This window comes from Babylonia areolata, chromosome 2, assembly GCF_041734735.1.
Source record: "Babylonia areolata isolate BAREFJ2019XMU chromosome 2, ASM4173473v1, whole genome shotgun sequence".
NCBI lineage: Eukaryota > Metazoa > Mollusca > Gastropoda > Neogastropoda > Buccinidae > Babylonia > Babylonia areolata.
In genome coordinates, this window is record NC_134877.1 from 15,915,307 (window position 1) to 15,941,968 (window position 26,662).

The following is a 26,662-nucleotide window of genomic DNA, read 5'->3' on the forward strand; positions in this document are numbered from 1 at the left end:
GAAGAATAATAATGCTGAATCTTTCTGCAGCAAAAATTAAATACCATCAACAATCTGTTTTATTTATACAAAAAAGGAGAAGCGAACGAACAACAATAACCAACAAAAAAAAACACGAAAAGGACAGCTATGCTAATCATCTCCATTTATGTAAGAAGCACAAAGCAATGCTTATATAAGCAAGAGTGAGAACCCTCAGATTACAAAGGTAGAGCTGGAAGTTATGTTCTCTGACCACTGTTTTAACCACAATAACAAAATCCCTTCTCAACAGAAAATGCTCCTCTGTGTGTGTGTGTGTGTGTGTGTGTGTACATGCACAAGAGACAAGGAAATGGAGAGAGAATTTCTTTTTTCCCCACTGCAGGAGCAAAGAGAGAATACTTATAGATCTGCATATATTCAAACTAAAATAAATGAATGTTCATGTGTAGCAATACATTATGTGTGTGCCAGCAAAAGAGAATGTAAGTTTGTTTTTTTTAAACAATGTTGTATACTGGTAAATAATACACTCAATCTGAAACCACCTGTAATTGAGCAATGTTATGGTTACATCTGGTAACACATTTTGGTCAATCAGATGTGAAATACTACACCAGCTTTTACAGTAAGTTTAAAAGAAGCTTAGAAGCTATGATGTAAATGTGGCAAAACAGGTAAAAAAAATAAAAAAAAAAAAACAAAAAAAAACATGGTACAATTGACTAATCCCCTGTTTTGTTTGCCATTCAGGAATACACTGAAGTTTTCTAAAAAAAAAAAAAAAAAAAAAAAAAATATATATATTTGGAGGGGATAGGAGTCCATTCCTATCTACCTGATGTAATTCACAAGTCTGGTGTCTCTGAATTTTACAAACTGTGCAGAGATTCCCATCTGTTCATATTTCTCCAGTTCGCCATTGTGCACACCATCCTCAAAGTCATCCTTTTTTCTTTTTTTCTTTCTTTTTTATTTTCTTTTTCTTTTTTAGTATACTTTTTCACTGTTCAATGCTCAGGAATACATGTCAGATTTACTGCTTTTATAATGAGCCTGCATCAACAAATATAATTATCTACGTAACATGATGGCACATTTTTTAAAGTGAATATGCAAAAAAAAAAAAAAAAAAAGGAACACAAATTTTATTTTCAAGATTAAAAACAACTTATCAAAATCCATACAAAACTCATGTCCTTCTTCATGTACTGACTGATCTTTGAGTAGCCATCACCAGATGATCAGATTCATTTTCCCGTCGTAAACAGTTCAACAGTCTCACCAGAAGACAGAAGATGACCCTCAACAGCTACAGGGGAGAAAATGTACAATGTGCTTCAGTCTTCACTTCAGGCTCTTCCCTGGTGAATAACAAAACCAAAAACACAAAGAAAAAAAAAACTACTACTACAAAATTTTTCTTGAACAAAAACTGTAAAATGGTGTGGAAATCACTGATTTTTTTCTCCCACAGACACTGATTTTTTTTCCTCCCACAGATGGTCTTCATTTAGGTTATTCCTTCAATGGAGAGAGAGATTGTTGGGCTGAAAAGACACACCCATGTTGTCAGTTTGTATGTGTGAGTTGTTGTTTTTTGTTTTTTGTTTCTTTTGTTTGTTTTTTTTGGGGGGTTTACCTTCTATATCCTTTGAGCAATGACAGCTTGCCTTCCCACATATGAAGGTCCTTTCAGTTAGTCGCGCTCTTCTTCTCCGGACCAGTGCCATTCTCCAGGACATCCAGCAGTTTCAGGGCAGCGTCTGGGATCCTGGTGCCTGCACATGCACAGAGAGATGTGTCACTTCATGGGCATGGGGGGGATAGTAAGATGGGGTGGGAAGGTCGAAAAGGCATGTATCAAGAATCAGTATGAATTCCAAAAAAAATTCAGTAATCCTGCATGCATGTACGCACATGCACGCACACAGACAAGTCTTGACTCACCTGGTCCAAAGATGGCTACACAGCCCTTTTCATACAGCTCGTCATAGTCCTGAGGGGGGATGACTCCACCAGCCACCACCACAATGTCACTGCACACATACAAAGGGATGTGTATGATGAGTGGTGTGTGTGTGTGTACACAATTTAGTGAATTAGTGTTATTATTATATCATTATTCTTATTGACACGAAAAGGCTTTGGGATGTCAGTCTTCAATGAAGCATTCTCTTTCACTTAATTTTCTTCTCTTTCTCTCTGCGTCAGATTCAGATTAAGTCAAAAGAAGAGCAAACACCCACACACACATGCACCTTTTTTTTTTACAGCAGTGAAACTGACATACACACATTTTGAGTCTCTTTCTTACTCTTTGATTCTCTGGAGGAGGAATTCAAAGGTTTTTGAAATTTTGATTGCAACTGCAACAAGTATCTGGACAAATAACTGGTAGCCACACATGCTATTTGAAAAGCAGGATGGAAGTGCTTACGGTCGGCCCATGGCCTTCAGCTCCTTGATCAGCTCAGGGATGAGGGTCTTGTGCCCAGCTGCCAAGGAACTCACTCCCACGATGTGGACGTCAGCGTCAATGGCCTGTTGGGCGGCCTCTTTGGGGGTCTGTAATATGACAAGAAATAGACGGAAAATGAGATAAAAAGTTTCATGACATGGGAAACATGCAGGAAAAAATTATCAATGTGGCATCGAAAACTTTACGGAAAAAAGTTTTGTAACGTGAAACTTGGAGGGAAAAAAATTTGTACTATGTAACTTGGAGGAAAAAAAAGTTAAGTGGCATGGAAAACTTGAAGGAAAAAAACTTCTGTAACATGAAACTTGGAGGAAAAAAAAGTTCTGTAACACGGAAAACTTAAGGAAAAAATGTTATAAGACATACAAAACATGGAGAGAAAAAATCTCTGTAACAGGGAAAACTTGGGAGAGAGAGAGAGAGAGAAAAAGAGATAACTGCCAAGTCATCTGACCCATGCAACAAACTGAAAAAGAGATCAATACCAGTTAATTAAACCACTGCTTGTTGTATAATTACAGCACTGGAAGCATTTCATGCACCAATAATGGAAACTTTTTTTCCTCTCTTTTTTTTTTTTTAGTCAATAAATATCAAAGGACAATATTCACAAATGCTTGAGTTAAGCTACTTTGGTTCAATTTCTTTCCTTCAACTTTATTTTGGCCTTTCAAATGAATAAAAAAAAAAAAGTGTATAATTTAATCAAACAAATTATGTACTGGTCTTAACATCTTTGAATGATTTTTTTGTTGTTGTTGTTGGAATGTCTGAAAAGATAAACAATTTGCATAATGTACTGGGGATAAGAATAATTTTACCCCAGTCTGACAGAACTCTTGACTGAGTTTCAGTTTCAAGGAGGTGTCAAAGTGTGGAATGATTCATATACACTTCACCACATCTGCTGGTAAAAAAAAAAAGAAAAAGAAAAAGCAGATGTCACAAGCCAGTGCGACTCTGAGCTGATTATCTCCCATCTTCACAGTGAAAGGATTCCATACACTCATGACATACGTTTCATTACTCATGCACCAAACAACTGTATATAAGGGGGATCTTTATTCACCAATATTGAGTATTCAAACATCAAAACAAAAAAAGGATATACTCACAGCAAAAAGAGGTCCAATGTCCACATCAAAGCCAAGGTCAGCGAATCCTGTAGCGATGACCTTGCCTCCCCGATCGTGCCCGTCCTGGCCCACTTTGGCAACTAGAATTCTTGGCCGTCGACCCTCACGCTCTTGGAATGCCTGTGAGGAAATTCAGTGTTTATAATACAAAATGATATTAAACATTAGTGCATCATATATGCAGAATAAGGTACCTACATTTTTTTTTTGCATGGAAAAAGAACTCGCCCATTTCCAGAGAACAGTTCAGAATGACCTATAAATTAACATTAATCACTGATATTGAATATCAATGAGTGGTTTCTAAAGTGATGCATCTTGTCTTTCATTTTGTCTGGTACCTGTATTACAGATGTAACCAAACTCAATACATATGCGACTGACAAAACAGGACAAACAAAACCAAACTCAATACATATGCGACTGACAAAACAGGACAAACAAAACCACCTCTCCAGCAAAAGAATGTCTGGTGCTGAAACCTGGTTTGGTTATGGGGGGGCGCTGCACAGCTCAACTCATCACCAACATTCTCCTTTTCTGGCAGTCATGGGATAAGGCCTGAGTTTCTGCAAAGCTCCTCTCTGTCCACTCAGTGATGTTGTCTGCCCACTTCTCTCGCTGTCTGCCTCACCTCCTTTTCCCCTGCACTGTTCCCTGATGGATGCTCTTGGTGAGCCTGTTGGATCTTGTCACGCAGCCATACAACCTCATTTTCCTGTTTTTTCACTGTGGTCAGGTGGTCTTCATACCGACCAACTTGCTGTCTGATGGTTTTTTCTTACAACTTGTTATGTGGTCTTTGCAGGAGATGCCAAGGAGTTTCCTGAAGCATCTTATTTCCGCTGCTTGGATCCTTCTCTGAAACTCTACTGTAAGAGTCTAGGACTCACATACATACAGGAAAATAGAACCGGTGCATAGAGAAGCTTCAGCTTTTGTTCTGAGACTGATGTTCTTGTCTCTCCATACAGGCTTTAGTCTTGTCAGTGCTGTTGCAGTCTGCGCAGCTGTTGCCACTGTTTTGGCCTTGGACCCTTCTTCACTGACAATGGCACAAAGGTACTTAAACTGCTTAACTGTATCCAGCTGTTGACCACTGACAGTGATCTTGGTCTTTATAGGGACATTTCATCTAAAGCTTTAATGTACGATGAATCTGATGAAATGTTTGGGTGGTTGTTGGTTGTTGTTTTTTTTGTTTTTTTTTTTAGATAACCTGATGTATTAGACAGCATGTGTCCTTTTCCAGGGAAAACAAACATCTTGGACATTAATACCTTGAACATATTGAAAAAGGAAGAAAATAAAAAAAAAGCACTTCTGTTTTACGTCCAGTTTCAAGTAACATTTTGTTCTATCTGTCTGATATTTCACTCTGAATTTTTTTTTTTTTTTTTTTTTTTTTTTACACAGTAAAGTGAACAGAATCTGTGTCATCTTTCCACCACTTCTCCCTTCTTCTGTCCTCTCTCTTTTCTGGGCTGACCGACAGACAGACAAGACAGGACAGGTGGGTGTACCTCCACTCTTTTTATGACGTTCTGTATCTCGTGCTCCATGCTGAACTCCGACTTGTAGGCTCCGCTCACCATGCGATCACTGGCCATGTGTCTCCCAAACACCTGGAGTCAGCAAAACAACATTGATTTTATGCGTTAAGATATTTGATAATATATATATTCGGTAATTGAATACTCTCTGATGTTTTGTTTTGTTGCTGTGTGTAAAATGTTTTTGGCTCACTGATCCACAATGTAGTTTTAATATGTCTTGCCCAGCCCCATCATAGTCACATTTATTTTGCGAAACAACACAAGTGTCTCATGTTTCTTGATTACAACCCTCACAATGACAATTTCTACATTCGTTCAGTTCTGTCAGGGGTTTTTTTTGTTTTGTTTTTTGTTGTTGTTTTTTTTTGTTTTTTGGTTGTTGTTTTTTACGTCTAAGTAAGTTACGTTATATGTCTGTCGATTATGAACAAAATAAGAATCAAAACTGCTTGGGAATAAGGATCGACAGGGGATGCGATCAACACAGAACGAATCCATCACATTACATATACCCTTGATTTTCTCAATGGATTTACATGAATCTCAGGATGACCCTTGGGGCTCTCAGACGTACAGACTTCTGTAAATTTAGGGGAAAATTTCATCATTGCACTCATACACTTTCTCGCCCTGTATCTCCTATACTTCAGTAACCAACACATTAAGACAAGATGCCTCGTCACACAAAAAGAAACCCCTCAAAACTCCTTCTCATTATCACCTCTTCCATGGCATCAGTAATTTCCCCCACAGTGGCCCGAGCGCGGGCAGCATCAATGCTGAGACCCAGCAGGTTACCGTCCCCAGAACGACAGCATTCGGTGATGGCATCAAGCGCAGCCTTCAACTGCAAAACAACAACAACCAAAAGAAATCATCAAATAACTGAGATACATCTTCAGCAATGTTGTATTCTGACTTCATGAATATAACAATATACCCTTATTTACATGTAGTCCATGCCTTAAAAAGTTGTGTCTGACATTTTTCTGCAACATGCAATGTGCAACCGTAACATTCAGAACGGTCATGGATATTCTTATTAGCCCAATCTCCCAATCGAACCATATAATTATGTGACCTGGTTGAAGACAAAATTTGACAAAAAACAAGAACGCCAGAGAATCAATAGACAGACAGAAAATACAAAAAAAAAAACTCAGCCGTATGAAGAGCACAGGAACAGGAGTCACAATGGCTGCCGGAAAAAGAGGGCGCTAGTCAGGGGGGCAAAGGGGAGGTTACCTACTTCCAGGAGGTTATCGGCCGTAGCTACTTTCATTTTCTCCACATAGGCGGATAGTAGTTTGCACAGGACAGGAATGTCAGACCCCTGCCGGAGTCTGCACTAGTGGGTCATGGTTAAGTATGTGTGATTAAATCTCATTTTTCTGTAACAAACATGGCTATTCCAGAATGGTAGACATGTTTTACCACATCCACCCTACCTGGGTGGCTTCCTGGCAATCTTACATCAATAGTTGGACTGCAACAGACAAATCCAGGTGCGGCTGTGTATGGTGGACTCTGAATGAGCGGTGTGGGAGTAATGCCACTGAAATGGTGCAGATGATGGGCAGCAAAAAAAACAAAAACAAAACAAACAAAACCAAAAGGTGGTCCTCTCCCTACCTTTGCCTTGTCCCGTGTTTCCCGGACCATGGCAAGACGAGCCACCTGCTTCTCTCGGACGACCGTGTTGTCGATGGACAGGACCTCCACCCTCTCTTCATGGGGCAGGCGGTACTTGTTCACCCCCACAATCACCTCTGGCAATGGCAGCAGAGTACACAGAGTCAACGATTTTAGGTTCAATGAAAGGTTCAAGGCCCAGCAGCCTTCCGCCCATTTTAACCTTGCCCTACTGATGTCGGATTACCCATTCATACCTAGGTGGAGTGAGGAAAATCAAAGTGAAGTGCCCTTACTGTCATAGTGCAGTTCTTTTATTGTTTTTGTGGGTTTTTTTCTCGTTGTTGTTGTTGTTGTTTTGACTTTTCTGGGTTTTTTAACAGCAAGCTTGAAACAAACATATCTATATTAATGACTGAAATTCACCTCGTTTTTAGTTCTTGAACAAACAATTATACATAGAAACTGCCTTGCCTACAAATTGTGATCAAAGTCTAAAAGAATACGCTCATTGCTCTTTATGCCATCAAGCTTAACTGGCTGATTTTACATTCCACAAGCATAAAATTTAATCAAATAATACACAAGAGCTGGCAACAACAACAAAAAAAAACCCCTGCTGCCACCAATGCAAGCACAGAGAACGAAACGAAAGATACATGAGGAGAGAAAGGCAACACAAAACACAGAGACGGTGTTCTGCTGGACGTCAGACCTGCGGCAGTGTCGATGCGGGCCTGTCGCTTGGCAGCACACTCTTCAATCCTCAGCTTGGGCATTCCTGAGGCCACCGCCTTGGCCATGCCACCCAGCGACTCCACCTGTGTACATACACAGTGTTTTTCAGAGATGCCAACCCCTGTCAAGTGTCTGTGGGAACAATCAGGAAATTTGGAAGGAACATTTTGAAATTGGTAGAACACTCGGACTCTGAGTCACATCAGCAAACAGGGCACAGACCTACCCTCCCCTCCCTTTCCCATATCATCTACACTTCCAGTTTTTCCAAGTTTCTCTCTTGCCTTTGATGCAGGGCTTAAAATACCCACCCACCTGATTGTCTAGGACAAAAAACCTTCTGGCGGATGAGTGGAAATGCTCTCTCTACTTATTCATTGGGCAGCCAGTGTTTGATGGAGTCTGATGCAGTCAGCTTCAGTGCAGAATGATCGCACTTTCCTCCTACCCTACTCACTTGAACAACTCCTTCCAACCTGGCCCCCACCCCTCTCCGCCATGGTTTTTTTTTCTCAGAATGGAATCCCAGTAGAGTGCAATTTCTACAAAATAATACACGTCAGTTCAGGAACGACAGATCTACCACCTTATATTTTTCCCATAAATTATGCTGATTTTCGCTACGTTGCTCATAGTTATTTTTCATCAACCGTCTCTTTACTTGGGGAGGGCAAATAACAAGTTGGGGGGAGGGGTCAGTGGGAGGGGGGTGTGTGTGGGGGGTGGTTACATTGTTTTATCTACCTGTCCCCAGGATAAGTAAAAAAATAAAAATATATAAAAATAAAAATCACCTGTGGATTTCTAGCCCAGCCTTGACGTGACTTACTTCATTGATGATCTTGAGGGCAGCGTCATAGATATCATCTGTCAACGACTCCATCATGTAGGATCCTCCCCACGGGTCAGCCACCTGCTCAACAAGAAGTTCAACAAGGTTGGAAGCAGTGCATCACATCCCCACCTTCCTTCCTTCCCTTCTCCTTAACACCTTGACTGCTGAACCTTGGTAAAATGAGATCAGTGTAACATAAATTTGAAAGGCAGTCACTGCTTCTTGTGTACTTTACCAATGGTGTAACTGATTTTGCTGAGCAAAAGTAAAGAAGTCCCAAGAGAAAGAAGTACACTTTTTTTTTTTTTTTTTTTTAAAGGTGTCTGACATCCTGACCTGTAAGCTCAATGTTATCTCAGTGAGGACCATATTCATCAGCATTAGTCAATGGGTTAATGAACCACCAGGCACAGTAACACTTATATATAATAAATAAATAAATAAATAAATACACATATATCTGTATTTGCATTTCTTTTTATCACAATAGATTTCTCTGTATATATATATATATGTGTGCGTGTGTGTGTATGTGTGTGTGTGTGTATATATATATATATATATATATATATATATATATAAACAGGCAGACATAACTGGAAACTGCCAACCGAGCACCTCACATGCCATGGAGAACCAAATATATGAAAGTTACAATGCAATGAAAGCACCCAATTATCAAGTCCAGAAAAAGAAAAAAAATAAACAATTAAGATTTTACAGAAAAAAAACAAAAAACAGCAACAGGCGATTTGACAAGCAAGGCAGAGAAATTTCCAGCACAGAAAAAGCTTTCCCACTGGGTGCTATCACCCTTTTTCCCCCCCTCTCTGTCACTGTGATATGCAGTATAAGAGTAACTGCCACTAGATTAAAACACAACAATAAACAAGATTTTTTTTTTTTTTTTTTTTTTCAAATTCAAAACAAACCCCTCCACTCATTGTTGATGCCATTTTTACATTGATATCTAACTAGAAATTCATCATCAATGCTATTGTGTTGGTCCTTTTGTACATATATATATATATATCACATATACTGTCACACATACTGAATACCAAACACTGAGGTAAGAAAAGAAAAAAAAGAAAAGAAGAAAAACTTTAATGAAAAGAAAGAAAGAAAGAATGGAATGCCATCCCACATTCCCGTTTTTGAGATATGTTCCAGCTGACGTCAGAATGTGTCAGGTGTTGTCTTGAAAAGTTTCAATTTCAGTGTCAAGGTGGTGTGTCAGCCATGGGACTCAGGGTCAAAATCATCAACTCGTTTCAAACAGATTACTTTTGGGGAGATATCTGGTTTATATACCCGATGGCACAAGGAACTTTTTAGGGGATATTTGGTATATATATCCAAAGGTATAAGGAAAATATCTGCCCAAGGTCTCAAACACACACACTTTACATACAAGCACACACACACACACACATACATACACACACACACCCCTCCCCCCCACAACCCCCCAATGAAGAAACAACAGTGAAAAAACACAACCCCACACACAAACACATTGATCAAAAGTCCCCCCCCCACCCACCCCTCGCCCCCCCTCCCTCCCCACCTTGGGAATTCCGCTCTCTTCCTGCAGGATGATCTGTGTGTTGCGGGCGATGCGAGCACTGAAGGGGGTGGGCAGCCCCAGGGCTTCGTCGAAAGAGTTGGTGTGCAGGGACTGGGTGCCACCAAACACCGCCGCCATGGCCTCAACGGCTGTTCGCACAATGTTGTTGTAGGGGTCCTGAAATGGGAGTGCATGGCTTCAGTTTCAGCTTCTACAATGAGGCATGACAAGGTGCAGACTGCTCTCTCTCTCTCTCTCTCTCTCAATATTTACACATATTTGACTGGCATCCATCTATCTTCAATCGGCATCCATCTGTCTAATGGTAGTGCCTTGGTTGGTCAAAATTAGTCCTGTAGAGGAAAATGTTTGTTTGTATCTATCTGTTTTTCAAGAGATCTATCGTTTGCCTACAAACATTACAATACATGTACATATACCCAAAACCCCTCTTCCTTTCCTCCTGACACCCAGCCAACCTACCCCCCCCCCCCCCCACACACACACACACACACCCTCCCCCCTCCCCATCCCTTAATATCAAAACAAAATGAAATAAAGGACAAAAAACATGAATAAATAAATAAAAATCACCAAAATGCCCATACAAAATTCTGTTTAATACAAAAGCACTCACACCCATACTGTTTCTTTAGGAGTCATTCACTTTGTGGTGTTCCAAACATACAGGTCATCTTGTGTGATCTGTATGGGATTCATGAGCTGCATTTATTACTCTCTGTACATGGAATGCACAAAATTTACATTTAATGACAATGTCTTTGGAGCTCTTGGTACTTTGGCTGCCATCTCCATATCCATAACTTTTGTTTTCATACAAATCATAAGTGTGTTATACATTCATACAAATCATATCTTACTGCATACAAGGAACACAAAAACAAAACATATGGCATCTCTCTCATCACACACACACACGCACACGCACATACTTTACCCTTATTCCCCCTTCCCTGCCAACAAGGGCTCCCGATAGGAACGCCAAACAGACCTCCCCATACCACCTGAACAGACATGCAGGACTCCTCCCCTCACCCCCTCAAACAACACAACCTTCAGGTCACCAAACTCAGATCCAAGCCATGAACAACTCAATCCTAAGGGCATTTTGATGAGCAAGTCATTAACTCTCTCACTGCCGTTGGGGATTTCAGTTGACTAGACAGCACACCGCCACAGGCAACTTTTGTCGACATTGAGGAGTCATGCTGACAAGACCATTTTTTTGACTCACTTGTGTAAACAAAGTGAATTTATGTTTTAACCCAGTGTTCAGTTGTCTGTGTGTGTGGAAACAAAGTGAGTCTATGTTTTAACCCAGTGTTCGGTTGTCTGTGTGTGTGTGTGTGTGTGTGTGTGTGTGTCTGTGTGTCCGTGGTAAACTTTGACATTGACATTTTCTCTGCAAATACTTTGTAACTTGACACCAAATTAGGCATAAAAATAGGAAAAAATCAGTTCTTTCCAGTCATCTTGTTTAAAACAATATTGCACCTCTGGGATGGGCACAAAAAAATAAAAAATGAAGCCTAAGTATATGCAAACTGCATTTACTGTTATATTTATATTTTTTGTATTCTCTAAACTTGGCACTTTGATATTCTGACCCAACAACAAGAGCAGTAAGTCATTATTATCATTTTTTGTTCAAACAGGAACTTCTTTTGCTAAGCATGGAAGTTTTATTTATTTTGCAAGCGTTTTGGTGCAGATAGTAAAAGAAGAGAAATTACTCTGTAATTAATGCTAGGGGACTTAATTCGAATCTGGTTAGGACTTTTCTTTTCCTTTTTTTTTTTTTTTTTTTTAACACAAAGCTTTATAATAACAAATACAGAACACATTTGAACGATCAGATTTTTTTTTTTTAAGTGTCTCACAAGTGAGTCTTGAAGGCCTTGCCTCTCTTGTTCACATTGTAACAAAGCTTGACAGCTGCAGCCATTTTCCTGCCAATAGAACAATGACTAACCTTTGCCCCCTGGCCGAGTTTAAAGAGAACAAGTCCACTGTGTTGTTTTGACATGAACTGAAAACGGTGACTAAGAGCATCTTTTCTATAAAAAAATATTTGGTGCTGGGGAGAGTTTTTCCACACAGAAACTCGGCAGTGAAAGAGTTAAACTCCGAGCCAGCCCACATCCTCCCAGCTGCTGCAGCCCCCAACCTACCTGTTCAGTCAGCGACCAGCCAGAGGTCTGGCTGTGGCACCGAAGCAGCAGTGACTTGGGGTTTTTGGGACAGAAGTGGACCTTGATCAGGTTGGCCCACAGGCGCCGAGCGGCCCGCAGCTTGGCTATCTCCTGCCAGTGTGCAAGACAAATAAGCAGTGTCAGTTTCTTTTTTTTTTCTTTTTTCTTTTATTTGTTCACTTTTTTGTTTCAATGTTACACGATTGTCAGATTACTTCCAAAGTCATGATTGTTGGATTACTTCCAGTCATGTAAAGTTAGTCATTTTTCATAACAAAACATAAAAATTAAAAAAATGTCCAACCATTCACTTTTATTCGACATTGCTGAACCCATCATTTAGTCCAACAGGAGTATTTTCTGTGATGCGACCTACATATATTTCTTTGCATTTTTGTTGTTGTTGTTATTTTTTCCTCCTTTTTTTCCCCTTTTTTTATAAACTTTTTTTTAACATTTACATTATACAAGTACATACTTTCAAAAAAACCTAAACAAACAAAAAACAAAACAAAGAGAAACAAAAGAAAAACAAACCATCAAGCAAAAAGATGCACACACACATTATCATCATCATCAGCGTCAACATCAACATACATGATTCACAGAGAAACAGTTTCACTGCTTTTAAGAGGCATCAAAGCCATCCAGAGGTGTTGAAATCAGTACACAAGACAAATACACAGTTTCAGTTTCAGTTTTCAGGAGCTGTCAAGCCATCCAGAGATGCTGAAATCGGTACACCAGACAAACACACAAAAGAATGAACAAATAAATAAAATAAAATAAAATAAAATAAACAGTTGAAAAAAAAAACAGAATAAGGCCAAAGCTCTACTTACCAAGTAGAAGTGCATGCCAATACCCCAGAAGAAGGAGAGGCGAGGGGCAAACTTGTCCACATCCAATCCTCTGGCAACTCCTACCAATAAAAACAACACAGATTATCCATTTCAAGTTGTTTCGCACGTAGCATCACACATACCACTGAAATAAACACAAAGCAGTGTGTGAAGGGGAGGCCGGGAGGGGGCCGGGGGGGTGCATGCGTGTGTGTGTGTGTGTGTGTGTGTGTGTGCGTGTGTGACTGTGTTTGTGTATGTATGCATGGGTGTCCATGAATGTGAATGACTGTGTGCGTGTGCATGCGCAGAGAGAGACGGGGGGGTGGTGGCGCATGTGAGCTTGTGTGTGTGTATGTTGTGCAAATGCAGGCTGGCAGCATATGTATCTTTGAAACACTGCACAACATAATAATATTTGTATAATATATATCTATATGAATACTTATACAGATATGTTCATATCTATACATATATAACACATGACGCCAACCCTGGCAGGAGCCTGTACCTACCTGTCCTCACATACTCCAGCCCATCAGCCAGTGTGAAGGCCAGTTCCAGAGCTGTGTCAGCCCCAGCCTCCTGCATGTGGTAGCCAGAGATGGAGATGGAGTTGAACTTGGGCATGAACTGCAACACACACACACACACACACACACACACACACACACACACACACAGTGATGTAAGCACACTGTTTAAAAAAAAATCCATGTACATGTGTGTCTGTGTGTATGTGTGCGTGTGTGTCAAATCTTTAAAAAAATTAAAAAATAAAAAAGAATAGTGTGAGTGTCTGTGTGCTTGCTTTTTCTTTCCTTTTCTTGCTTTTTTTCTGTAGGTTGTTTCGGAGGAGGTTGTTTCTTTTATATATTATAGTTTTGTTTGTGTTTACTTTTCAAAACAAATGTGTATCCTAAAGATAATCATAATAATGTAGCAGCATTACTTTTTTTTTCTTTTTTTTTTTTTTTTTTAAAACGTTTCAGTTTCAGTTTCTCAAGAAGGCGTCACTGCATTCAGACAAACCCATATACACTACACCACATCTGCTAGGCAGATGCCTGACAACAGCGTATCCCAACACACTAGCCAGGCCTCGAGTGCATGCATATATATTTGGGTACCTATCAAGAGTGGATTTCTTCCACAGAATTTTGTCAGAGGACAACACTCTCACTGCCATCCGTGCGCCAAGAGTGTGCTGCACACGGGACCTCTGTTTATCGTCTCATCCGAATGATCAGACAAGGCGAGAGAAGGAATCAAACCCAGACCCTCGCGGACACAGCATTGGCATATAAGCATGTTAACCATTCTGCCACCTTCCTCCTTAAATGTTACAAAAAACAACAACAAAAAAACATATTAAGAAAAGCTAGAAAATACAAACTTAATGACTGATCAATCTAATGAACGGCACCTACAGTGCAAACTCACATGACTTCTCACAAATCATCAACCTGAAACAAAAGACCCATGCCCCCCCCCCCCCCCCCCCAGCTGTTTTCACACAGCACGCACAGTGCAGCACACTGACCTTGGAGGTGTACTCAAAGATGTCGCCAATCACTTTCATGGAGGGCTCCGGGGGGAAAATGTAGGTGTTCCTGACCATGAACTCTTTCAGGATGTCGTTCTGGATGGTTCCAGCCAGCTCCTCTTGTTTGGCTCCCTGCATCACAACACACTCACTTCTGTCAGGTAAATGGTTAAAAAAAACAAAAAAACAAAAAAACAAGAGAGGCAAGGCCATCAAGACTCACTTGTGATACACTTTAAAAAAAAATCCAAGCTTTTTATGTATTGAGTATAATTTCAAAATGTAATGTTTAAGATGAGAAAGATCACTTTAAAGCAAATTAAGTCCCCTAGCATTAATTACAGAGTAATTTCCCTTTTTTTTACTATCTGCACCAAAAACGTTTGCAAAATAAATAAAACTTCCATGCTTAGCAAAAGAAGTTCCTGTTTGAACATAAAATGATAATAATGACTGCTCTTGTTGTTGGGTCAGAATATCAGATCAAAGTGCCAAGTTTAGAGAATACAAAAAATATAAATATAACAGTAAATGCAGTTTGCATATAATTAGGCTTTATTTTTTATTTTTTGTGCCCATCCCAGAGGTGCGATATTGTTTTAAACAAGATGACTGGAAAGAACTGAATTTTTCCTATTTTTGTGCCTAAGAGAAAATGTCAATGTTAAAGTTTACCACGGACACACAGACACACACACACAGACAACCGAACACCGGGTTAAAACATAGACTCACTTTGTTTACACAAGTGAGTCAAAAAAAAAGCTACAGATCCCATTGTCTTTTAAGGCTACCAGTGCAGTGAATTCATTTCCATGGTGTGCAGGGCTTGACATACGAATAAGGGGCACAATCCTCACCTTTATGAAAAGGATGCATACTGGCTTTTGTTGATGAGAAAGACAAAAAGGTCTCCATCCAAGCAAACAGGCTTGAGAGAGAGAGAGAGAAAGGGTGGTGTTGGAAGTGGATTTTTTAAATGGTTCTCTCAATTTTTCCATGATGTGCCCAGCCATGGAAATGGTTTCCCTCATTTTCCCCAAGACTTTTCCAGTCCTGGAAACGGTTCTTTTATTCTTCCAAGACTTTTTTCAAGCCCTGGAAATGGTTCTCTCGTTTTTCCAAGACTTTTCCAGCTCTGGAAATGATTCTCTCTTTTTTTCACTAGACCCTTCCAGCCCTTGAAATGGTTCTCTCATTTTTTAGCGAGACGTTTCCAGACTTACATGACTGTACGAACCCTGAGCAGCTCTATCTCTCTCACCTGTGAATACAAGCCTTAATGTTTTCAAAATTAAATATCATATATCGGGTGTCCCCCAAAAAGTGAACCGCTTTTTGACAAGCTTTTTCTCAATGATAGAGAAACCGAATTCAATGAAATTTTTCACACAGTAACCTTAGGGTATCATCAACAAGTCTGCAAAATATCTAAAATATCAAATTACGCGAGTATTGTCAAATTCAAAACAGCATGTCAAAAAATCCGATGAAAACTCACGTATTTCAGTTTATGCTCAATGTGACCTCAATCTTCCTCCACGACTAAACAAAGCCGTTTCTTCCAAGCAGAAATGCTTTTACATATTTCTTCCACTGATATCTCCTCCCATGACATAATTATCCTGTCCTTTAATGCCTGCTCGGTCAGTTTGTCTCTCACTCCCTGGTAAACTTTCTCGGTCAGAGAGTCCCATATGGCATAATCCACTGGGTTACAGTTAGGACTTTGTGGAGGCCATTCATCCTTCTTGATGAATTCTGGTGTAGCCTCCTCCTGATGGGCCTGGGTTACCTTCATCTGGAGTGAGTTAAACAAAGTTGTTATCGTTATCTTTCATCACCTGTTCTTCAGCGGCGACGATGTACATGGCCATGACAGGCAGCACAGCCCCATTCATGGTCATGGAGGTGGACAGCTTTTTGAGGGGGATGCCGTCAAACAGAAGCTTCGTGTCCTCCACCGAATCGATCGCCACCCCTGCCATCCCCACGTCTCCTATCACGCGCGGGTTGTCCGAGTCATAGCTGCTCGACACACACACCCACACACACAAAAAAACAACCAAAAGGTAACAATGCTGTTTGAATAGCTGGACCTTATGGAATACACACAATGTATCCACTGCAATGCTGTTCTGTTAATAGTTCTGTTTGCAAGCTCTTCTTTGATCATAGTGTAAGAAGACATTACATACCTGTTTATTTCGTTGCTGTATGATGTCAGAAGCTATGACTCACCTGCCTTATTCTAACATATCATTATTACTGTTAATATTGTTGTTATTATCATTACTACTACTATTATCATCATAATTATTATCATCAACATTGATTAATAAACTGATTTATTTAATTGTTCCCCCCCCCCCCCCTCTTTTTTTTTTAAATTAACACCTGCACATCAGTTTTTCGTACCCATTAAACACTAAATTATCTTCTGTTCAGACTATTACTCTGAAGAAGAATAATAATGATTTTTTTTTTTTTTGTAAAAAAAATGTAAAACAAAAATAAATAATAATGATAATAATAATAATAAATGTCTATCAGCAATCTGTTTGAAGCTCTAAACTGGTCCATATTTGTTTAAATTAAAATCTTTTTATTTACAGTCATCTTCATAATTTTCTTTTCTACTTCTATTAACAGATAAGAGACTGAAACTGACAATAAACAACAGCAACTCTGTGTCAATAATCTTTTCTCCTTTTTTTTCAGTTATCTCTCCACATAATCCAACATGAACATATATTACAGAGATTTCGACTGGCTTCAATATGACATTTAATGAAGAGTTAAAAACAAATGCTGTACACAAACGTGGGGACTTAAAAGACAGGCACAAATCTTGTCAAATCAAATCTAATATTGATCAGGTTGCCTAGCAACCAAAAAGCAAAGCAATCAAGCAAGCAACCAAACAATGAAGAGGGAGGAGAATGCATTTTTTTAAAAAAGAAAAAAAAAAGAACTACATAAAAAAAAACCTACCCTCTGTGTGTTGGCAAATCAAAGGCCACGCTCAGACCCTGCTGACCTGCAGCAATGTTGTCTCTGTAGAACTTGTTGCTTTCCTCCACCGTGCTAAACCCTGCATACTAACATTGAAAAAACACAGCAACACTTTTAACTCCTTTAACTGTTGAACCTTACCTCCCTCCAGACAAATAGTTCTCTCCCTTGCTTTTCCCTACAGACAATCCATTTGTAAGGATTAGGAAAAAAAAAAAAAAAATCACAAAAAATACGAAACATAAAGTAACTGAATGAAACTCACTGTACTTGACCCACTGACCCCTCTCCTCACATCATGTGTACGTCCACCCCCCCCCCCCCCACCCCCCCTCCTTCTTCACTGCTCTCAGAAGCTGTCACTATCAGTAACTTCTTGCTGGTAGCTTTCTTCACTACAGATACTTTATTCAACATCTTCATCATCCTCGTTGATGTCAAAACCTTCAGTTTGAAGCATTTCAATCACTTCAGCAGCAGTAAAAGCCACTGTCGTGATCTAGTTTGCTCCAAAAATTTCCACTTGTATCGCCTGCAACGCCATTTTCGATATGTATGCAGATTAGCTTGTCGTGTGGGGTCCTGAACTCGCTGGCTTGCAGCGGAGTGTGTTGTTACAAAATATCATGAAGAAACTTTCCATTCAACCCTTGACATGTTCGCAATGCCCAGTGTAGCTGCGATTGTTATGCTACCCCATGAGGAAAACATGGAAAAAAAAATTTTAACCTCTTGACTGCGCTGTTGACGTACAGCGTACGTCATGAAATGTCGCTCACCAATGCTGTATTGACATGCGCCATACGTCATGTTACAACGTTCTATGTTTCGAGTCCCGCATTACACAAAATACAGTCTGCTAACCATTAAATCAGCTTCCCTGAGACCCCTTTATCTCCTGAGTTCCATAAGCTAAAATTATTCATCGGATTATCATATTTATGGCGAAAGTTTTGCAAGTTTGTACGAAGCTCAAGTTGTGTTTGCAAAGCCATGGCTGAACGCAGACAAACCCCAACACTTGCACTAGTATTGAAAGAAATATTTTGTGATGCAAACAGTACAGATGAAGATTGTGGACTGAATGAGATAGAACTGCGTGAAGTTGATGCCGAAGACGCAGATTTTGACATGGGGAGGGGGTGGCGGGGGGAGGTGGAGTTGCTTGACGAAACTGAAGACAGACAAGCTCAGCTGATTCAAGATGCAGGTGGGTGTTCAGGAGGTTTGTCAGTTTATTATTTGCTTTCTGTTTGTTACAACAATGAACATGACTGCATTATGTGTGTTTTGAATGTGTTAGCTGCGGTAAGTAGCTTCGTCAGTCACTGATCAGTGTGTGAAAGTGAGAGAGTGTCAGTCAAGTGTGTACTGTGTGTGACCATCACAGCCCAAGTAGGCGTGGCTCGCTGGCTGGCTCATTGTTGATAACAGCGTGTGTCGATTTTTGTGTGTTCGTTTCCGAGTGTGTATTGGTTGGTGGTTGTTATTGTTGTTGTTGTTGTTCAGCGTTGTTGTTGTTTTGTGTGTTTGTGTGTGTGTGTGTGTGTGTGAGAGAGAGAGAGAGAGAGAGAGAGAGTGGGGGAGGTGTTTATAAAACTGAAATCAGAGAAAGATATACAGAATTGTATGCCTAAATTACTTTGTAAATGCAACACTTGTAGAAGTGTGTGTGTGTGTGTGTGTGTGTGTGTGTGTGTGTGTGTGTGTGTGTGTGTGTGTGTGTGTGTGTGTGTGTTGTTATTTTGTTTTGTATGAGAGAGAGAATGAAGGGGGTGTGGCATACCATGAACCAGTTTCAGTGTGTGTGTGTTTTGGGGGTTTGGGGTGGGGGGTGGTGTGTGTGTGTGTGTGTGTGTGTGTGTGTGTGTGTGTGTGTGTGTGTGTGTGTGTGTGTGTGTGTTTGTATTTCAGCTTCTGAAAACAATCAGAAATAAAATGGTACCATTTCATGATCTTTTTATATGTAAAAAAAAATAATTTAAAAAAAACTCCCCCAAACCCAACAAACTTAGTCTTTTATGCAATGTGTTTCAGGTACACAGCATGGTGATGATCATGATGTTCATCCTGGACCATCTGGAGTTGACAACTTGCCACAAACCTACAGCTGAAGACCAGCAGCAGCAAGACCAAAGGGCAGTAAACAAGCCTCCAGCAATTCTGGATTACAACAAAAACATGGGTGCCATGGACCATCATGACCAACAGCTGCAGCCCTCGATGCCACAAGGAAAACCCTGAAGTGGTACAAATAGCTGTGTGTGCATTTTCTACAAATTGCCATGCTGAATGCACACATCATCTACAAAAAAAGCAGGCAACAGCAGTACGCTCCTGGACTTCCAGAAGGATGTAATTAGTGCCATGATTTTTGGTGACCAAGACACTGCTAAAAATGACCATGCTGTTTGTCTTGTGTGGACGACACTTCACTGATGTCATCCCACATACCCCACAAAAGGCCTGGCCACAAAGGAGGTGCAGAGTCTGCTGGAAGAAAGGACAAAGAAAGGATGTGAGGTTCTACTGCCCAGACTGCCCCAGCAAACCAGCACTGTGTCTGCAAGTACCACACAGCGTTTTTACTGGCGATAGATCCTGGGTGGGTACACCCTTTTCATTCTTTGTGTGGACTGTGTTGGAGTCTTATGCACCTGGACACTGTTGCTCAGCCTTGACAGTGTGTGTGGTTGATCACACCAGTCATAAAAAAGACTGGTTGATAACCTGGTTGATATTGTAGCACCCACATGATGGAATGACAGTCCCAATCTTTTTTTATTAATGCATTTTACAGAATTTTTCTGGCAGATTGACTCATTATTTGAACATGTGAGTATTAAAAACAAAATCTTGGTTCATTTTCCTTTCATCTGATATATACTTTTATGCACTTATCTTCAATACTTTTTGAAATATATGCAAATTAAAATCATTGGCGTGTTTTTCTTGTTTCTCTGAAAATTTTCTCAGCATAGGCTATAGCAAAATGTACTAGCAGAGAAGGGGTTAATTGTCAAAACCACTATAGCGTTCTGCTGTCCCGAGTGAGTTAATGAAACGAAATCAGTGTGGCATGAACTTGTAGTGCAATAACTACTTCTTGTCTGTGTGTATGTGTGGGTTTTTTGGTGTGGTTTTTTTTTTCAGCAGTGTCACTGATTTTGCTGAACCAAAAATCATGAGTGCTAAGAGGTATAAGCCCAAACAAAAGAGTGTTGACCAACATCCTGACCCGTCTCCTTAGTCTTATCTCACGCAACAACCCTTCACTGGTGAGCATACTCCTCAGCAGCAGTCATGGGGGTAATATAATAGTCATATGGAGTGATGGCCTAGAGGTAACGCGTCCGCCTAGGAAGCGAGAGAATCTCAGGGCGCTGGTTCGAATCACGGCTCGGCCGCCAATATTTTCTCCCCCTCCATTAGACCTTGAGTGGTGGTCTGGGCGCTAGTCATTTGGATGAGATGATAAACCGAGGTCCCGTGTGCAGCATGCGCTTAGCGCACATAAAAGAACCCACGGCAACAAAAGGGTTGTTCCTGGCAAAATTCTGTAGAAAAATCCACTTCGACAGGAAAACCAAATAAAACTGCACGCAGGAAAAAATACAAAAAAATGGGTGGCGCTGTAGTGTAGCGACGCGCTCTCCCTGGGGAGAGCAGCCCGAATTTCACACAGAGAAATCTGTTGTGATAAAAAGGAATACAAATACAAATACAAATATGAGAAAAGGAAATTGATGCATGTTCAAATTCACAACACCCTAAACCACTGAAAGTTTTAAATGTTACAGAACGAGAAACCAACTCAATCTAAATAGGAATATTATGAATTATTTATCTATTTACTCTTTCTCTGTGGGGAAACTAAATGGGAATATCATGATTTAGCCATCTTTTATATTCTTTTTCTAACAGTACCATTCTTTCTTTTTTTTCTTTCTTATTCACTTTCTGCCTATAAAGTATGTTTGAGAGAGTCCATTACTGCACATTAAGCCTATTATTGAAGTCAGAAATACACCACCATTCATTTCTTCATTAATATGCTGTTGATTTTTGTTGTTGTTTTTTAATTCACTAATTCAAACGTTCATCATTACCACGCAAAATACTGATATCTGTTCCAGACAGACTGCATAACAATTTTTATAGCGCTGTAATACTTGCAGAAGCAACCTCTAAGCACTTTACAGATTTATCCAATACTTGAAACCAATCAAATAAACATATATGAGAAACATAAAAAGATTATCTTTTTCTTTAATTTATAAAAGCACAATCATCAATATTATCAGAACACAACTTACAATACCCACTTATATATATCACTCTCAATGCCAAAAAAAAACAACTCTTATACTCCATCATACATACACAAAAGCCTAAGTTAACAATCTGGCTTAAAACACGTAAGCTTTGTCTTTCAACCCTTTACTTCAGAGTTATGCATGCATGTGAAAGTTGGGTGTGGGAGCACTTTGACTTGTTTCAACACCAGATTTAAAGCTTTGTTGAAATAAGTAAGTATTCGGTATCTTTATCTGTACATATACACACAGACACTTATTATTATCATTGTTACCTGTCGGATGGTCCATGGTCGGTGAGTGTACATGGTGGAGTAGGGGCCCCGGGTGTAAGGGAACTGGCCAGGGATCTCCTTGGGCATGTCCTTCACATCATCCTTTGTGTACAGGGGCTTAATTTTTATGCCCTGTCAAAATAAAGCACACTTAACAGTATTGTACATTGTCTTGCATTGTACTGTATCACTTTTTGCCACAACAAATCTATCTGCATAAAATTCAGACTGCTCGCCCAGGGGAGTGTCACCACTTCTTTTTTTCTTTCTTTCTTTTTTTTTTCCTCCTGCCTGTTGTGTTCAAGTATATTTGTTTAAATATCAAAGAGGATTTTGCTAGTATCACTCAGCAGGAGTAGCAACAATACTGTAAGTATAGTAAAAAAAAAAAAATGTATATATATATATATATTTTTTTTTTTTAAATAATAATAAAGGATACGAAAGAGCAATAGCATAAATAGAAGAGGAGAAGCAGCAGCTGAATCAGTACCATCAGAGCAGCAGCAGCATCAACAACAGTAGCAATAATTGTAATGCATTAGGAATAGCAGCAGCACATAAAAAGCACATACAATAATGACAGGAAAGGCTGCAGCAGCAGCATAGTAACAGCAGTAGTAATAATGATAATCATCATAATTACAATAATAATAACAATAATATTAATAAAACAAAACAGAACCAACTAACTTGTAGTCACCTCTTAAACAGAAATCCGTGAAAAAGTGTTTGCAAAGCGCTTACAGCTTGGTCTCCGACCAAGTATAAGTGGAATATAAGTATCAAAATATGTCACAAGTTCTTTCCCGATTTCCCAAAAACAATGACAGCTGAATTCAACTAAGAGCTCTCCCTCTCTTTTTCTCTCTGTGTTGCTTTCCAACTGATGTGTCTTTGTACATCATTACCAACAGGTTATGTCCATGCCTTCATTGTTTTTTCATGTGTGTATATAAGTGCGTGTGTGTGTGTGTGTGTGTGTGTGTGTGTGTATGTGCATGTGTGCATGCATACCTTGGTTGTGTGTGTTTGTGTGTTTGTGTTTGTATGTGCACATACATGCATGCATACATATGTGCATGCATACCTTGGATGGGCAACTTTTTTCCATCATCTTTCAACTGGAAAAGTGTTGGTTTCTTGCTTGTTTGCCCTGATGGCGGGATGCAAAAAAGCTAGTATGTTTACTGCGCTACCCTTGTAAAAAATATATAAAATTACGTCAGCAGTTGTCCATGTGAGTGTTTTTTCCACATCTTTTCCCTTCAGTTCCTTTGCAGCCCCTTTCTTCCAGTCTTCATCGATAGGAAGATGGTGCAAAAGGCGACAGCCACTGCATACTGGTAGTGCTCGCTGAACAAACAAAGACATCATAGTACTTAATAAACAACTGTTATAAAACTGAACAAAAATAAACTGAAAAACACTAATGACAAACTGACAACATTCAACAAAAAAAACATACATATATGCATACCAAGGGCCCATCCTCCAATACACACATGTATACAAACAGATAATAGTGATATGTATCTCACAAATACATAGACTACAGAGTATCACATAGTGAAATTATGCATGCGCATACAAACACAGACACACACCCACACACATTATAATTTACATCGATCCCACAAATAGGGCACATGCATGCATTTGTGTAGCTACATTTGTACAACATAGCTCCAACAATCTACATGCGCACACGCAGACACACACACACACACACCTCCCTGCACACATACACTTGTATGCCTTCACCAGCTCCCACAATACACAAACATGCATGACACACACACATACACACACTAAAGATACAAGAATACTTTATCATCCATTAAAGAAAAGTTGTTGACACGCACACACATGTATACTTTACCAGCATCCACAATGCATACACACGCACACACGCGTGCGCGCACACCCACACACACACACAGCTCCCACAACATGCATACACGTGCACATAACAAACCAGCTCCCATAACACACACAATAACACAGCAAACATGCAACCTGTACGCACACACATAGTCACTTGTCAGTTTTTGTCGCTGCGATTACACAAGTGGATAGGCGTTGCAAAAGGAGTGGAAAAAATCTTCGTGGCCACGAATGAAAAGTCTAGCATATATTCATTCTATTGTATTTAGGAAGGCCCGGAGAGAATATGCTCCATTTTTGATAAATAATTGTTGGTGTGATGACATGCGAAACTTGTTTACTTCGTTATTTATTTATTGTTTCCTAGGCATGACAATATTTCTGGGTTACTTTTAATGATTTTAGAACACATTGTATTTACAAAAACAGAATTGAAAGTTTGCAAATATTTTTATATATTATAATAAAATTTACAAAGTTCTGTTGAACACAGACAAATTTGTAACTTTGCAAACGCTGACTGCGCACCTGATCTCGGGGTGCAACAGCTATCAATGCAAGTCTAAATTCAGGAATGTACAATTCACCTGTGTCTGCTTCAGTGACAAGCCAACTGCGTTGGTGAGGGCAAACATGTTGGGTAATTATCGGACTAAATCTTCGAAAGTTCTGCCCTGTGAGAGGGCACCACCTCAGACTTGTAACTGTTCTTCAATGACAACAGCCATTAACCGCAGCGCAGATACTCTTCTGTTTCGTAAAACCAACTTATCCAAACCTACAGTGGTCGTCTCCCTTTGTTTTTCTTCCCATTTCGATATGACCTGACTGACCTTGGCAGTGACCACGACCTTGTCGTGATGAACTTAAAGTCATTGATCCAGTGACTTAAAGTAATGTTGAGGGACAACAAAAGAGAGAGAGAGAGAGAGAGAGAGAGAGAGAGAACAAAAAAAACCAAAAAACAAAAAAAAACAGCCGACAAAATTTCAGGTTTGATAAACTGAAAGATCCTAACGTCGCTGAACAATTCTAAGCAGTGATAATTTTATGAGGAAAATCGATCAGCCCACTACTTTTTGAATGAGGTCTATATGCAGTGAAGCCTCAACCAAGTGATGACAGAAGACGCCATTGTGAACCCCCGCCCGTTTGACAGAGTCTGCCAGGAAGCGCTATGGGGAAAAAAAAGAAAAAGAAAAGTAAAGAAAAAACAACAACAACAACAAAAACAACCGAAACATCGTGCAAAAGCTTTTCAACACCTTCCAGCAACTCTACTACGAAGCGACTAGTGCAATAGGCCTACTCACACAGGGTGCCGCGTGCTACTGGAGAGTCTGGCGTTCATTACTTCAGTAGGAGTCCGTCCTACCGTCTCACACGCTCCTGGAACACTTCATGACTGACAAGCTTGACTGAAGATCATGTCAGCACAGTCAGCACTGATAGGCCGGGAGCCCCTCGGAACTTGAGAACCATCACAATGACGAACTTTCGCTTCGCAGACCACATCGATGGCTTGGCAGGCAGTGAGCAAGAACTTGACTCGCGGAGGTTGTCCCCCCCAAGGGATGAAACATCGACAAGATTGGCTATGGCATGGAAATCAGGGCAGGACCAAACTGATCAGTGGCCAGCCGGCACAACACCATTGTCGCTGCTGATATAGGCTAACTGTGGAGGGACAGAGATAGGAACCGTGTTCAGTCAACAGTTCACCTACAGTACCTGGGATCCATGATGTCATCAGCAATGAAGGATCCAGACCAGAAATCCTCTCAAGGGTAGAGAAGACAACATTAGAACTATCCAGACTGAAACCTGCATGGAAGGACGGCTACAGCAACATCTCCATGAAACACAAGATCAGACTCTTGCGTGCAGTGGTATATTACCGTCTTCCAGTGTCAGTGTATGCTAGACATGGACCCTCACGGCAGATTTGGGAAGAAGAATGCAAGCCATGGAAAGAAGGTGTCATACAAAACATCAGATACACTGATCATATCACCAACTGAACAATTGCGCCAAACCATCAAGTGGTAGCACATTTGACCTAATGAAGATCTGCTGACATCGAAAAGAAAGTTACGCAGGTATGATCACGTAACAAGATCCAATAACCTTGCTCAAACAATCTTCCAGGGAACTGTTGAGCGAGGGAGATGGAGGGGAAGATAGAAAACAAATGAGTTTTAAAAAAAAAAAAAACAAAGAAAAAACGAACAAACAGACATACAAACAAACAAACGATGGACTAACAATACTGATAAATGTACAGGAAAATCATTCGCGGAGACTCAGGCTTTGACAAACTTGAACTACCGAGAAACAATCGTGAACAGTCATACACGGCGCCCCAGTGACTTCACACAGCTGAGGGAGTTTAGGTGTGTGTGTGTGTGTGTGAAATCCGACGTCAGAGCTTTATTTTTAGATCATTGGTACCGTATGCATGAGCAACAGCAGAGTCAACTTTCATAGGCTCTTTTTTTCTTTTCTTTTTTTCTTAAAAAACAACAACAAAAATCATCAAGCCATGTATAAAGAAACTCAGTAGAAAGTAGATATTGTAATAAAGAGATACAGAGCTGCACGCATGTCTTACACATACTCAGTCGCGCGCGCGTGAAT

The 26,662-nt window shown here is 40.0% G+C and overlaps 1 protein-coding gene across 2 annotated transcripts; it reads right to left on the minus strand.

Moving 5' to 3' along the window:
• Positions 1 to 759: 759 nt before the first annotated feature.
• LOC143298540 (methylmalonyl-CoA mutase, mitochondrial-like) lies at positions 760 to 24,792 on the minus strand. 2 transcript variants are annotated; one of them, XR_013057421.1, is made up of 20 exons: positions 24,613 to 24,792; positions 23,363 to 23,494; positions 22,139 to 22,270; positions 17,527 to 17,633; positions 16,377 to 16,560; positions 14,530 to 14,664; positions 13,502 to 13,619; positions 12,987 to 13,066; positions 12,124 to 12,255; positions 9,932 to 10,108; positions 8,356 to 8,439; positions 7,504 to 7,609; positions 6,789 to 6,925; positions 5,878 to 6,003; positions 5,124 to 5,225; positions 3,580 to 3,720; positions 2,423 to 2,550; positions 1,933 to 2,021; positions 1,625 to 1,763; positions 760 to 1,346 (listed from the first exon to the last, which is right to left on the minus strand). XR_013057421.1 is itself a non-coding variant. In XM_076611405.1 (19 exons), the coding sequence occupies exons 1-19, from the start codon at positions 24,658 to 24,660 to the stop codon at positions 1,678 to 1,680; spliced, it is 2,244 nt and encodes a 747-aa protein (XP_076467520.1). In that variant the 5' UTR covers positions 24,661 to 24,791; the 3' UTR covers positions 760 to 1,677. The 2 variants fall into 2 exon arrangements, 1 of the variants encoding a protein (XP_076467520.1); XM_076611405.1 differs by having other exon boundaries at positions 760 to 1,763; positions 24,613 to 24,791.
• Positions 24,793 to 26,662: the final 1,870 nt, after the last annotated feature.